The following is a 15,333-nucleotide window of genomic DNA, read 5'->3' as shown; positions in this document are numbered from 1 at the left end:
GCAACAGCAGACAGTCCATCCAGGAGCTGATCAGTGGTTACATGTTAGACATTACACTCCCACCCAAGTGGCACCTAGTGGAACTTACCTTAAGATCCCTCAGGGCAGGAACTATCCCACTTATGCATTGATCTCTTCAATGTCTGCCACAGTGGTTGAAATCTAAATAAATGTTTGTTAACTGATTAATTGATTGAACATTAAGTCTTAAGCTGTTTTGAAGTTAGCAATAAACAAGTGGAATTTGACACTCTTTAAAATGAGCCAATCTGGGGTGAGCAAACCCCAGGCACCTTTTTTTGTTTTGTTTTTGGTGAGGCAATTAGGGTTAAGTGACTCGCCCAGGGTCATACAGCTAGTAAGTGTCAAGTGTCTGAGGCTGGATTTGAACTCAGGTCCTCCTGAATCCAGGGCTGGTGCTTTATCCACTGTACCACCTAGCTGCCCCTCCCCTCTGGCACCTTTTAATATAATAATCTTGAGGGGCAACCTTTATGTAGTAGATAGAGAGTTGGCTTCAGAGTCAGAAAGAACTGGGCTCAAGTCTTACCTCTGATAAATAGTCTGCTTGACCCTGGGCAAGTCACTGACCCTGTTTTATTTTATTTTTTTAAATTAAAAAAATTTTTTTTTATTGCGGGGCAATTGGGGTTAAGTGACTTGCCTAGGATCACACGGCTAGTAAGTGTCAAGGGTCTGAGGCTGGATTTGAACTCAGGTCTTCCTGAATCCAAGACCAGTGCTCTATCTACTGGACCACCTAGCTGCCCCCAGGAGTTCCCTATTTTAATTGAAATCACAGGTCTAATCCTTATCCCTAATCTTCATTGAGCTAGGGAAAAGATACAAAGGCAGGTACAGGATTCAACTGGTGATAAGTGACTACAGTTTGGGATTCGTCAATCACTCAGTCTACTTCTGTTCCTTTTGGACAAAGTACCATATCTGACCAGGCTATCTCATTATGTGAGAAGGCAGCTAGGTGAATGGTGTGCTGAACCTGGAAGCACTGAGACCTGAATTCAAATGCAGTTTCAAACACTACTGCCTCAGTTTCCTCACCTGTAAAAGTGGAGATAATAATGGCATATACTTTCCATGGCAGTTGTGAGGAGAAAATGAAGTAATATTTATAAAGTCTTTTGTAAACCCTGAAGTGTTACATAAATACTACTGTTGGTGGTGGTTGTTGCTATTTTTAGTCATTTAGCATGAGCTTTGTTTTCCTCATTGATACCAATCAATCAACAGGCACTAATTGCCTATCTACAATGTTTTGGATACTGTACCTGGGGATATATATGCAAAGGAGAGAGAGTCTCTCCCCTTAAGGACCATAAATCATTTAGAAGAGAGATATATCATATTTACAGATAAACACTGTGTATATGTGAGTGTATACATTATATAAATATAATAGACACATATACAATAACATAATACATCACTATATACATTTTGTATGTCTCTATTGTGCATATATGTTATATGTAAAATATGTATAGTTAACACATAATGTTTCTATATTATGCATATAACTATATCATATAGAATGTATATATAAAATTATAATATAATGTATATATAAAATGTGTATATATAATGTGACACCCTGTATAACCCTCTTATTATATATGTGTATGTATAATGTATCACTTATATGTGGATATATGTGCATGTGTATATATGGTATGTATATATGTACAATGTATATGTATATTATGTGTGACACCCTGTATAGCCCTATTATGCATATATGTATATATAATGCATCACATGTGTATATATACATGCATATATATATACACACAGTGTATATATGTATATAATGTGTGTGTGACACCCTGTATACCACTATATATACTTTGTATCATCTGAGCTGCACAAAAGCCCTATGAAGTAGTTTGGAGAAGTATTCTTATTCCCATTCTGTAGATGAGAAAACCAAGTCTCAGAGCATTTAGGAGACTTACCCATCATCTCACTGGTAGTAAGTATAGCATTGGGATTTTAACATTTATAGAGTGCTTATTACGTGCCAGGTACCATACTAAGGACTTTGCAATTAATTATCTTATTGGTCCTCACAACAACCCTGGGAGGTAGGTACTATTATTATCTCTATTTTATAGATGAGGAAACTGAAGCAAACTTTGTTAAGTGACTTGCCCAGAGTCACACAGCTAGCAAATGTCTGTGGGTAGTTTTGAACTCAGATCTTCCTGACTCCCGGACCAGCCCTCTAGCTACTGTGCAACCTAGCTTACTCAGTATATGGCACTCATAGTAGTCATGAAATACATAAGACGGGCTTATTATAACTAAACACCACCAGCCAAACTCATCAGACCTTGAGGTCACAAAGCATTGGACAAAAAAAAATGACCACTCTCATTGAAGGGAAACTGCATATGCATGAGTCTTCCTTAGGTTGCCAATGTAAATGTTCATTGGGCTAGGATTCCTCTTGGCAAAGCATCCTGTGCTGTGACCCAAAACAGTGTTTGAGAATTATGGCTTTCAGAGTTTCTTGATAGAGTGGAAAGAGTACTTGATATTCAGAGTGGGAAGACCTGATTTGGATCTGGCCTCTGCTTTTGACTCCCTGTGTGAGGCCTTGGACAAACTACTTAGCCTCTAGTCCTCAGGTTCATCACCTTTAAGTTGAAGAACTTGGCCTGATTCATCCCTAAGGTCCCTTGAGATTCCATGACCTGTGATTCTGTGATCTACTCCTCTGGTCTAAGAGCCCAAGCCAATCCATTTCTGTATCCTGTAAGTGTTAGCTTCCCACATGTGGTTATCTTTCATGGAGCCTGGGTGCCAAGCACTGCTGGGTGGTGATTCCTTGGAAAGCCATCTTCATTTCCAGGAGTTTCTCTGCCTGAGAATATATTGGCAAAGTAGGATTTGGTGTTCCTGCACTTAGGAAGATGAGTCAATATGCTGTGGGGGAAAGAGCTAGAAGACTCAGTGGGCTTTGACATTTTTTAGTAGCTGCATGACCTCCTTAAGGAGGAAGCATGATGTAGTGAACAGAGCGCTGTGCGCTGGGCTTGGAATAGAGAAAAACTGGGTTCAAATTCTACTTCGACACTTGTTATGTGATCCTGGGCAATCGTTTCTCCACGGATCAGTTTCCTAATCTGTAAAGTGAGGGGCTTGGAATAAGTGGCCTTTAAGGTTCTTTTCAGCTCTAAATCAATGCTTCTAGGATTCAATGAAGTAAAATATAACCTCTTTGGACGTTAGTTTCCTTATTTATAAAATGAGGGGTTTGGACTGGGTGGCCTCAAAGGTCTTTTCCAGTTCTGTGATATAACCCAGAAACCCCAGAGTGCAATGTCCACACAGTAAGTGCACGAAACAGAGCAGCTGTTTAAGGAAAGCTAATGACTACCATTTGTTTTCCAAAGAAAAGACCAAACAGGTCTGTTTTTCCTCTGGAGAGGAGGGGCTGTAATTGAAACAACTTTAGTTCTGGAAATGAAACCTTTGCTTGTGGTTTTATTTTGAGATGATGTGGACTGGTTTCTATGCCATTGTTTGGCTTCAGTATTCTTTCTCTCATATATCCTATCCAACCCCAGGGCTTTCTGAAAGCCAAATGACAAAAGACTCTGAAGGGGAGGGAGAGAGATGTGTCTGTCTTGTTCAGCCAGTATTGGGAAAATAGATGGGAGAGTCTGTCGATCCAGTCTGTGCCCCTTTACTAATCTTATTTCAAGCTGATTCCATCTAAAGTGTCTGATTAATGGCCAGGAGAGAAGAGCTTGACATTTTCAGAACCCAGAATGCTCAACACCCACGTCAGTGAAGGAAGGGATGAATGGTGGAATTGTTCGGGTAGTGTCAACCCTTATTTAACCAGCCTGGAGTGGAAGCCAAGAGCTAGGATAGCCTGCATCCCTCCACAGTGTCCCAAGTGAGGCTAGCATCAGATCAAGAAGCTCTTTGGATTCATGCCCCGCTATTGAAAGGGAAGGCTCATGCTTACTGATGTGTTCATCAACATAAATCCTAGTGTAGACCATTGAAGCAGATGTGCTAATAATAGCTCATGTCTGTTTAGCCACTCACAAAACACCTTCTTCACAACCTGTTGAGGTATATGATCTCATATTGTTGCTCCCATTCTATGGGTGGGGAAAATTAAGGTCCCGCAGGAAGCTGAGGGAATTGAGTATCCCAAGCTCATATGGTTAATAAATAGTAGAGCTGTGGTTTGAAAGCAGTCTCCCTGACTCCAAGTCCAAATTTCAGGAATAGAATATCTAGTTTATGTATTCTATTTTTTTTTTTTGGTGGGACAATTGGGGTTAAGTGACTTGCCCAGGGTCACACAGCTAGTAAGTGTCAAGTGTCTGAGGCCGGATTTGAACTCAGGACCTCCTGAATCCAGGGCCAGTTCTCTATCCACTGTGCCACCTAGCTGCCCCTAGTTTATGTATTCTATAGATCTTTCTTATTCCTTTATAGGTCCTACCCTTGGATGTTTGGTAAGTGGGGAATGAGGAAGGAAATAAGACTCAAACCACTCTATTTTTGCTGCTATTCTGCACAGTGATGCTGGGGAGGATTGGGTTACAAACATGACATTGCTTGGAATGTCCATAAATTTAATTAATCTGTGTTTCCCCAGGTCCTACCTAAATAATATAGAATTAACTTTAAGTCATAATGATTCTCTTGGTCCTGGTACAATGACTTAAATACAACTCTGGCAAAGAGGAGCAAGTATGAGTAAAAGACATCGAATTTAGTTTCTATTCTGCCTAAGCTCCTTTCTTGGCATGGCAGGAATCTGTTATTATAGCTAAGGACATTGGTAGCAAAAAAAAATAGCACCAGGACAGGCAAGGACCTTCATCACACTTGCCACCAACTTGTATGATTATGTCTAAGTTATTTCATTTCTCTGGGTCTCTGTTTCCTCATCTGTAAAATAAGGGTGTGTGTATGTGCGGACTAGACGACTTCTGAAGTCCCTTTCACCTCCAAAATTCTCTAATTAATTTGACCACCCTGATGAAGGATCTCCCACTCTTTGGTGTAGTATAGGCAGAATTCAGGATTGGGATTCAAGAAACTGGGAATAAATTTCTGACTTCTTGGCTTTCAACCATTCACTGTCTAGGACCATTCTACCTTTCCAACTTTATGTTGTATTGTTTCCTTATTTCCTTATGTTCTACGCCGCAGTCAGATTTTATAGTATTCTCTGGCCCTGAAACATATCTATCTTGTAGTTTTGTTGTCTCTGTGCTTTTGCTGGTACTATTCCCTTTGCCCAGAATGCCCTTCTTTACTTTTGTCCTGGCTCCTCTACTTATATGCATACAATATTGGGCCTCAGTTTTCTCACCTCCTGTAAAATGAGTGAGTTGAATGACATAATCTCTGGGGTCCTTTCCATTTCAAATATGCTATTTTGTAATATTTTGAGTTGTAAGGTGCCTCTGTGCTCTGAGATTCCTTCCATCTCTGATTTTCTGTGTTTTAACATTCAGCATTCTACGGTCTTACATGTTTATATAAAGTGAAGCCTTGTGCAGTTGATGGCCCACTTATTTAATCATAGGATTGAGAGTTGGAAGGGACTTTGGAGGCCATCTATTTGAAACCCATTTTACAGATGGAGAAATTGAGGCTCAGAGGAGTTAAGTGACTTGCTCATGGTCCACAGCTAATAAGCATCAGAAGTAAGGTTTGCGGGGCAGCTAGGTGGCGCAGTGGATAGAGCTCCAGCCCTGGATTCAGAAGGACCTGAGTTCAAATCTGGCCTCAGACACTTGACACTTACTAGCTGGGTGACCCTGGGCAAGTCACTTAACCCTCATTGCCCCACCCCCCAAAAATAAATAAATAGAAGTAAGGTTTGGCCCTTGGTCTTTTGGACTCCATGTCTAGTACTCTGTCCACTATGCCATGCTGTTAATGTTGCATCATATCCTGCCTGCCCCCCCCCTCCCCCCTGCAGTCTCTCTCCTACTTCATTAAGGTAACTTTCAAGAGTGGGTTCTTTCGGAAAGCACAGTTCTGTTTTATAGAGACTCATCTGAGGGACCTGAGCTTAGACTTCAGAGGAAAGGTTTCCTGAATGAGTCAAGAGCCTAAGGTTAGAAACACTTTTGTCTGTCTGATAGTCCTTCATCCAAGAGCTGAGAGAACAACAGGGCAAGACAGATGCTTTGCAGGAGGCTGAAGGGAAGGCTTCCCTCGTTTAGAGCTATGAAAGGAAACCTGGACCTTGCTGGGTGTAATTATGGTTAAAACCTGTATAATTAACTCTGAAAATTGGAGGCTTAGGAAGAATTAAAATAAATGCTTAGTAGAAATTTGAGATGAGGGATGGGCTCCAAGCAGTGGCAGACCACTCTGCAGAAGGCCTGCAGAGTTTTCTAGAAAACAGGAGGGGGAAAATGTTAGATGGTGCTGTGTTAGTTCATGTTCCTCCCTCTCCTCAAGATATATAGTAACTTTCCTTGTATTTTGGATCATGTTCAAGGTCATCCCCTTCTATTTCAAAGCTCTGTGCCTTGGTACTCTCAACAAATCCACTTTCTTTGTCATCTCTTTGGCTATGGTTGCTCAGCCTCAAGTGATCATCATCTTTTCTTCACCAAGTCTTTCCCCTTCTATTTTTCAAGCTGCTCTTCTTTCCCTTTATCCAAACACCCAATTCCTTGGGGCCTCCAAAAAGTTTTTGTGTCTTGACTGAGCCGAGTTGAGTCTTTCTGGGCCTTACTCTACCCACAGTTGGAATTCTCCTAAGATTATAGATTAAGTGCTAGAAGGGACCCCAGAACCATTTGGTTCAATTCACTGATTTTACAGATGAGGAAACTGAGGCTCAGGGTGACTATGACTTTAGCCAAGGTCACATAGATAGTAAGCATCAGAAGTGGGATTTGAACACAGTTTCTTTAACTTCAGAACCCAAACCTTGCTATGTGCCATGTTTCTATAGCTCTCCCTTCTCCTAAAATCCCCCCAATTATGCATTTATTCCTGGCCACCAATCTGGAAATCATTCATTAATTTAGTATGCATCTATTACACACCTACTATGTACTGTATGTTCTAGGATACAAATATAAGACATGTCCCTGCCTTTAAGGAGCTTTACAGGGAGATAATACATTCAGTAAATCCCTGAAGCATTATTTTAGCCTCTATCATTTGGAAGAGGTGCTAGTCCTCCCTGAACACCCCATAGACACCTCTGGTGTCTCATCCACTTTTGGTGTCTACCCATCTCACTTGTGGCTTCAAGAAGCTGTAGTATGCACAGTGGCAACACCTCAGTAAAACCGTCTTGGCAAATGGGTTAGACCAGGTTGAGGGTAACCTACAGACCTCAACCCATTGGTGAGTTATTAGAGGGATATCTATCCTAAGCATGTGAAGCCTTCTCCCTCCTGCCATTTCCCAACCCCCCACCCCCACCAGTGACATTGACTCTGAGGATTTCTATCCCTATTTTGTTGAGGATGGCAGTTATAAGGTCAAGTCAGCAAACACTGATTACATGCCTACTGTGTGCCAGGCACTGGGCTATTATGCTAAGTACAAGGAAGAACTCTGTTCCCAGTGGCTCTGGTTTTGCTATTGTTTGCTTATCTCAGTGGGCTGTGGCTACTGAATGGCCCTTCTTTGTAGGTATCAGTGGCAATAGTGACAGCTTCCACTTCTATAGCTCAGAGATTTAGCAGTTGACTGTTAAGCCAGAAAACTTCGCTATGGAGTTCTGTTACTGGATTGCAGCTTTGAAGGAAGGGATCAAAAGCAAAAGAGACTTGTTGGAGCTTCATGAACAGTTGAGATGAGAGCTGTAAGGACAGGCTACACCCACATGGCCATAGACCCATGCCAGTAACTGTGGACTTGCCAATGAGGCCAACTACTCTCTGAGTTTGGAATTAGTCACCGATGTGAGTGATTGGAGAGTCTACTTCTTCCTAAAGCTAAGAAGAATGAGGCCAAGGAAGGAACCAGTGTTATGTTTCTAGAATCTTCTCCAAGCAACTCCTGAAACTCTGAGTCATACTGCTTGAATCTCACCTCTGTGTGCTGTTCTTTTTTTCTTTACTTTTCATTTTTTATTATTATTCTTGTCAAATCAAATGAAAAAGAAATACTCATTGGCATAGGCATAGTCGAACAGATAAAGAGGAAGTTAGATGAAATTGGAGGGCTCTGCTATGGAGAGCTTGCTTTTCTTTTGTGAAAACTGTAGCTTTCAAAGCTCCCTTACTTGTCCAGGGAAAGTGTGCTGGGTTCTTGTTGAAACTAAAGGAAACCATTCTCAACACTCCCTCCGGACAAACTAGATTGGTTTTCCTTTCTTCTCTTGTAATTCACACATGAACAACTTTTTACCTTTTTTTTTTTTTTTAGATATCCTTTCACAGGGTTTTTTTTTGTTTTGTTTTGTTTTGTTTTGCAGGACAATGGGGGTTAAGTGACTTGCCCAGGATCACACAGCTAGTAAGTGTCAAGTGTCTGAGGCCAGATTTGAACTCAGGTCCTCCTGAATCCAGGGATGGTGCTTTATCCACTGTGCCACCTAGCTGCCCCCCCCCCTTTCACAGGTTTTTTTTTTTTTTTAAAAGGCCACTTTTTTGTAGTGTGGTTTCATGTCCGCATAAGAAACTTGGACCTTTCTGCTGTGCTCATCCTTCCTACCTTGCTGTTCACTTGGGAATAAATTCTGAAATGAAAGAAAGATTCTCAGAGACTCATTCTCCAAGGCAAATGGCTGCCTGCCACAGCTCCCACCTAGGTGGCCTTCCCCTGATAGCCTGGGATCTCCTCTAAGGCACTGAATACTGTTGGGGTTCACAAACTTCCTTTCCAGTTTATTTTAATGAATGACAACTGTCTAGTCTGATGGCAGCAGTTCTTGGCTGTTGGCTTTCCAGGATTTCTGTGTCCATGTATTTGGAAGGAGTGTGGGGGACCTTGCAGACTCAATATAATTTTTTTGTTAATGGTGTTATTATGGTCAAAATCTACTGGATTAAACCTGGGGAAAGCATCCTTTGAATGAGAACCATTTCATCTGTGACACAGCCCTGAGTTTGGCCTTTGAGTCAGGAAAATAGAAATAATGCAGTCTTTATTTTCACTTGAATGCAGATTAGTGTTTGAAAGAACATATCTACTCATTGTGATATTATTTCCTGGTTTATTTGAATCCAAAGCTATCTTAAATGAAACTTGCAGGAACTAATTTCAGTTCTTTTCTTTCTCTCTTAGTTTCTGTGTCTGAAGAACATTCGGACCTTCTTGAAAGTCTGCCATGATAAGTTTGGGTTACGGAACAGTGAGCTGTTTGATCCTTTTGACCTGTTTGATGTCCGAGATTTTGGGAAGGTAAGCTTTGTTTTTATGGATGATCAACAACTCTGCTGGCTCATGCCAGGCTGATGGCTGTCACAGAGTCACAGAAGGTGAACCAAATAAACATAGCAGGTTTGGGCAACTCTAAAACAAAGACATGGTTTGGACAACTCTAAAACAAAGACATGCCTTGTTTTCCCCATGCCTCAGGTGTTTGACAGGTGTAGACTAGGTTATGTTACAGAATAATTCAGAGGTCAAATTGTAGAAATACCATTGGAAATAAAGCACGTTTCCAAACAATATATGTGATGCCTGTGATGATGTCAATAAATTCACCATGAAGAGGCAACAAAACTCTGGTTAATTACATTGGATAATGTTAAGACTTTACTGTCAAAGGTATAGGACACATTCCTCTTTCCTGTTAATTGATAATCTATTTTTTTAGGGAATATACTCCATAATGTGGTTATGTATGTGTTGGGAAGTATCTGTTGTATTAAAACAACATTATCAATATATTTTTTTTTAAAAAGAAAGCACCTTTTTATGTAATAATTTAGAACGAAACTATGCCTGTGTAGTGATAAGGCTTTGTAGATTTCATGCTGTATTCTTGGTGGCTTTGAGTTGAAATTTAGGGCTTTATTGACAGCTGATGGTGAGCAGAAAAAAGGGGAAGGGCATTTATTCCAATCTCAAATCTGGCTTCCTTCAAGACTCAGCTCAACCCCCACCTTCTACACGAGGCCTTTCCTACTCCTTCCAGCTGTTACTGCCTTCCACTCTTGAGATTACTTTCCATTTATTACTCTTATGTCGTGTATGTGTCTATATATGTGATGTCTCCCCAATTAGACTGTAACCTTCTTGTGAGGGTTGAGACTGGTTTTTGCCTTTTAGTTTCAATTTAAAAAATCCCTAGCACTCAGCACAGTATGTAGCATATAGTAAAAACTTCATAAATGTTTGTTGACTGAGCTATTGATTGACCAAGGTCAATATTACTGAGACCTCTTGAGGATAAACTAGAATTTGATGCACAGTGTCTCAATTTTCTTGAAATACTGATTTCCAGAGCTGTCCTTCAGATGCTTTTGCCCTTAGCAGGAGAAGGAAAATGATTAGGGGACAGAAGGTTGATTTGGAAGTTCATAGTGAGTGTGTGAAAGCCCCAAGTTATGGAAAGGCTTAGGTATCATTGGAAAACATGGCATGTTTGATATTGCTCATTTTAAATGGATGGGATCAGGATTGTAATAGCTCCTTGATGGATCCCGGGACTGGAGTCTTCAAGCACAGAACAAGTTTTTATGCTGCTTGTAATTCAGGTGTCACTCGGCACTCTTAAGAATCTATGCATTTACTTTACATTTTCTCAAGCTCTGAGCCACCTACTGTAAGAAAGCACCCACTTTTCTCATTACCCGAAGAGTGAATTTCCACTGGCTGATGGGAAATATTATAAGATATTTATTGCCTAATTTATTTTTAGACCATTATCAGGGACTAGCTTGTTTGAAGGAATATGCTTTATGAATATGTGATTTATGAAATGCAAAAAGGATTTTTGTTATTTGCAACTATGAATGTTGTGAGACCAGTATGAAGAGAGAATTCCTATGAGAGTGCTGCTCAGCATCTCAATACCATTGAACTAATGTTCAAACCATCTCATACAGGTCTGTTCTGGTCTGCAGTGAAGTATCAAGTACTTCATGGGAGCCTCGTTCAGTATTTAAACACAACTTTTTTTTTCTTTTTTCTTTTTCTTTCTTTCTTTCTTTCTTTCTTTCTTTCTTTCTTTCTTTCTTTCTTTCTTTCTTTCTTTCTTTCTTTCTTTCTTTCTTTCTTTCTTTCTTTCTTTTCTTCCTTCCTTCCTTCCTTCCTTCCTTCCTTCCTTCCTTCCTTCCTTCCTTCCTTCCTTCCTTCCTTCCTTCCTTCCTTCCTTCCTTCCTTCCTTCCTTCCTTCTTTCTTTTCTTTTCTTTTCTTTTCTTTTCTTTTCTTTTCTTTTCTTTTCTTTTCTTTTCTTTTCTTTTCTTTTCTTTTCTTTTCTTTTCTTTTGCAGGGCAATGAGGGTTAAGTGACTTGCCCAGGGTCACACGGCTAGTAAGTGTCAAGTGTCTGAGGTCAGATTTGAACTCAGGTCCTCCTGAATCCAGGACTGGTGTTTTATCCACTGTGCCACCTGGCTGCCCCAAACACTTAACTTTTGAAAGTTATTTCTTAGGTGGAACATAACTCTGTCTTCCTTTGATGACTTGGGCTTACTTACTAAATAAAATTTTTTTGAAAACCTCCTTACCTTGTTATTAAAAGCATTCCATAATTTGGCTCTTGTCTTTTGAAGCTTATCTGCCATGACTCCCTTTTATAAAAGTGTATATTTTAGCCAGTGTGGCTACACACCACTTCCCTATCTCCTCTAGTCTTCTCTGACCTCTCTTCTTTGGTGCACATAGGCCTCCATGCCTGGAATCAGCCTCTCATTTCCAGTTCTTAGAATCTTTTTTTTTTTTTTTGAGTCCCAATTCAGGGCTCACTTTGTCACGATGCTTTTCCTGACGTCTCTGGTCCATCTTTAAGTGGCGAGACAGCTTGGTGTAGTGGTTATGACATATATCCTTATGACCTTATACGTGACCTCAGAGTCAGAAGGAGCTGGCTTCGAGTTCTGCTTCTGATAGTCAGTAGGTATTGACCATGGGTAAGTCAGTTAACCTCTTTATACCTCTGTGGTCCCTTCAAGCTCCAAATCTCTAATCTTATAAAATGTGCCCCTCCTTAAATATATCCTACAACTTTGGACATTGACTAAGCTTTTGAATAATATTTATGTGTCTATTTGTTTTATCACCCTAATAGCTTGTGAGCTATTTGAGAGGAAGTACTGGGCTTATTTCATCCTTGTACTCTCAGTGTTGAGCACAGGACCCTGCCCAGAGCTGGTGCTTCATCAGTAAATGCAAAGTGGCAAAGAGGATAGAGTGCTAGGCCTAGAGTCAGAAGACTTATCTTCTTGAGTTCAAATCTGGCCTGAGATACTCACTAGCTATGTGACCCTAGACAAGGCACTTAATTCTGTGTGCCTCGGTTTCCTCATCTGTAAAATGAGCTAGAGAAGGAGATGACCAACCTCTCCAGTATCTTTGCCAAGAAAACCCCAAACGGGGTCATGGAGAGTCAGACATGACTGAAAATAACTGAACAACAACACAACAATAACAGTAAATGTTGGTGGAATGGAATTGCTGTGTAGGTGGGAGCCCCTTACCTCACTGTCTGACCTCAGGAGGGAGGTGTGAATGTGCTGGGTCCTCATCTGAACATCTGTTGAGAGCTGCACCAGACTACAAGTTGAATGGAATCTTGCTTCCCTTATTTTCCACAACCGGTTCTCATCATCACAAATAGTCTTGATTTAAAACAGATTTGGACCTCCCCACTCAACTTTCCTCTTTGTGGTAGCAAATGGCGGGCCTGTCATGCAATGTCACCAGCGGGAGGTTATGTCTGCTTTGGAGAAAAGGCCTTAAAAAAAAAAAAACCCTTATTATTTAGAATAACTATACTGAGAATCCAGAAAACCTCAGCCAAGCACATTTTTTGGCCTGCAGTTACCCTTCAGAGTGTACAGTATATAATTTCATTTTGTTTTGAATTTGCTGCAGCCAAATGTAATGATGTAAGATGTACATAAATATGGATGAAAGTCTCATCCTATGGCCAGCCAACTGTGTGGCTAAGAGGTTTTCAAATGTTAGTTACTCATTTTCAATAATTTGCAATGATTTGGTTCTGGCATTGGAGAGGATTTCAGTGCAGCCTAAGTGAGCTCCACCCTCTGTGGCTGAGGGCTACATGCGTATCTCATCTGCTCTCTTGTTCCCAAGATGTCCTGATGGGAAGGAACACTGCTACAAGTGATGGCAGGCTTCTGTTTATCCCAGGGATGGGATTGATCGATGGGTTTTGACAAGATTCTAACGTAATAGAATTCTAAAGCTAGAAGGGACTTAATGAGTCATGTCATCCATCCATTTCCCCCACCTCTGGATGGACCCTACTAAAACTGTCCTGGAAAGCTAATGGGATCACAAGTTCAGAGCTTAAAGGGACCATAGAGGCCATTCAGCTCATTCCTCTCCTTTCTATAAATGAGGACCAGGGAGATTAAGTAACTTGTCCAAGGATACACAGGTAGTAAATAACAGAGAGAGAATTTGAATCCAAGTGTTTTGATTTCAAATCCTGTGTTCTTTCCACATGATTTGGAATTGGAGGGGATCTTAGAGGTAATTAATTGTGGTCCCTACTTTTCTCCTTTTTACAAGAGAGAAAACTGAGGCCCAGAAGAGAGAAATGACCTGTCTAAGGCGATATAAGCAACAGAACTGGGATTTGAACCCAGGTCCTTTGTGCTGAATCCAATATTTTTTGCTGTTGAGAAAGCAAGGTGGCACAGTGGAGAGAGCGCTGGGCCTGGAGTCATGATATTGTCCTCCTTGGATACTTACTAGCTGTATGATGACCCTGCACCAAGTCACTTAACTCTCTGTTTCCCTCAGTTTCCTCATTTGTAAAATGTGGACAATAATAGCACCTACCTCCCAGAGCTATTGTGAGAATCAAATGAGATATTTGATGCAGTACCTGGACCATAGTAGTAAGTTCTATATGAATGTTAGTGGTGGTGGTGGTGTTTACAACGACAATGATGATAATGACATCCCCTCATGCCCCTTACAGACCCAGTTCTACAATCCGGCTTGATAAAAAATGCCATTGTGCTAACCTTTTCAACAAGGAAGTTCTCTCATATTTTTAGCCTTAATATCTTCTGTTGTAATCTCTTTTCTTGCATGAATGCACACATATGTCAAATCTCTGTTGCAAATCTAAGAATTAACTTGGCATAATGGGCAGGGGTGCGGGTAGGGGGGACACCTCCCCTGGATTTCTAGTCAAGACCTGGGTGTGAAATCCAGACCTTACTCTTACTTAATCAACTAACTTACTTAACCTTGGGGAAATCACTTAGCCTCTCTTGTCCTCTATTTCCTTCCTCATTTATAAAATGAAGAGGTTGTACTAGATGATCTCAAAGGACTCTTCCAGTTCTAAGTCCTGCAATCCTAAGAGTTAATGGGCAATAACATGGCAGTGAACATGGGGCCCTGTTCTGCTACCATCAGAAGAAATAAAAACTGAAATATTCCACCACCCACCACTAGGCTCCTGGCAATAGGCAGCTCCCAAATCCAACTTTCCATCTTCTTGATGTTTGTTTGGTCAGGTTTCTGTGTGTTTTTCTTAAAGTGGTTAATCTGTGGTTAGCACTTCCAAGTAGAATTTGAAAGAAGGCCAACTGTGAGGCTTGGGTGTGTGTGTGGTGATGGTGGGGGGAATGGGGAGTGGAGAGAATTGTTCTGTGGTTGCCCTTCAATGGGGAAGTCATTGTTGAGTTCTAAGGTGGTGGTGGCACTATTAGTGCCTCTTGGCTTTGAAAGAAGATCACACCTGAAAACAACAACAACAACAAAAAAACTAGGAAAAATAAAATGATGTCCTTAAACTTATGAAAAATGCGATCCATCTACAGAGAAAGAACTGATGGTATCTGAATACAGATTGAAGCATAATTTTTTTGTGAGTTCCTTGTTTTCTTTTACAACCTGACTAATGTGGAGATGTTTTGCATGACTACACATGTAGAATTTAGATTGAATTGCTTGAGTTCTTAAGAGGGGTGTGAAGGGAGGGAGGAAGAGAATTTGGAACACAAAATTTTAAAAATTGATGTGAAAATTTGTTTTTATGTGTAATTTGGGAAAAATAAAATTCTAAATTAGACTAAATAGATCGATAGATAGATGAAAATAAAATTTTAAAAAATGATGTCCTTAAAATGCGGGTTCTATTTAACTGCTTCCATGTAATGCACAAGTTCAAGACCATGGAAGAATAGGGATAAATACTGAAGT

General features: G+C 40.5%; 1 protein-coding gene across 7 annotated transcripts in view; it reads left to right on the top strand.

Moving 5' to 3' along the window:
• Window positions 1–15,333, top strand: part of VAV2 (vav guanine nucleotide exchange factor 2) — a 453,394-nt gene that overhangs the window by 76,983 nt on the left and 361,078 nt on the right. For all 7 annotated transcript variants that reach the window (XM_043987096.1, XM_043987093.1, XM_043987091.1 and 4 more), the window contains exon 2: window positions 9,262–9,378. In XM_043987096.1, coding sequence (XP_043843031.1) covers window positions 9,262–9,378 — 117 coding nt within the window. The remainder of the gene's footprint in view (window positions 1–9,261; window positions 9,379–15,333) is intronic.

This window comes from Dromiciops gliroides, chromosome 2 (genome assembly GCF_019393635.1).
Source record: "Dromiciops gliroides isolate mDroGli1 chromosome 2, mDroGli1.pri, whole genome shotgun sequence".
In the NCBI taxonomy this organism is placed as follows: domain Eukaryota; kingdom Metazoa; phylum Chordata; class Mammalia; order Microbiotheria; family Microbiotheriidae; genus Dromiciops; species Dromiciops gliroides.
The sequence above is the reverse complement of the archived record's forward strand: the minus strand, read 5'-3'. Positions and strand labels throughout refer to the sequence as shown.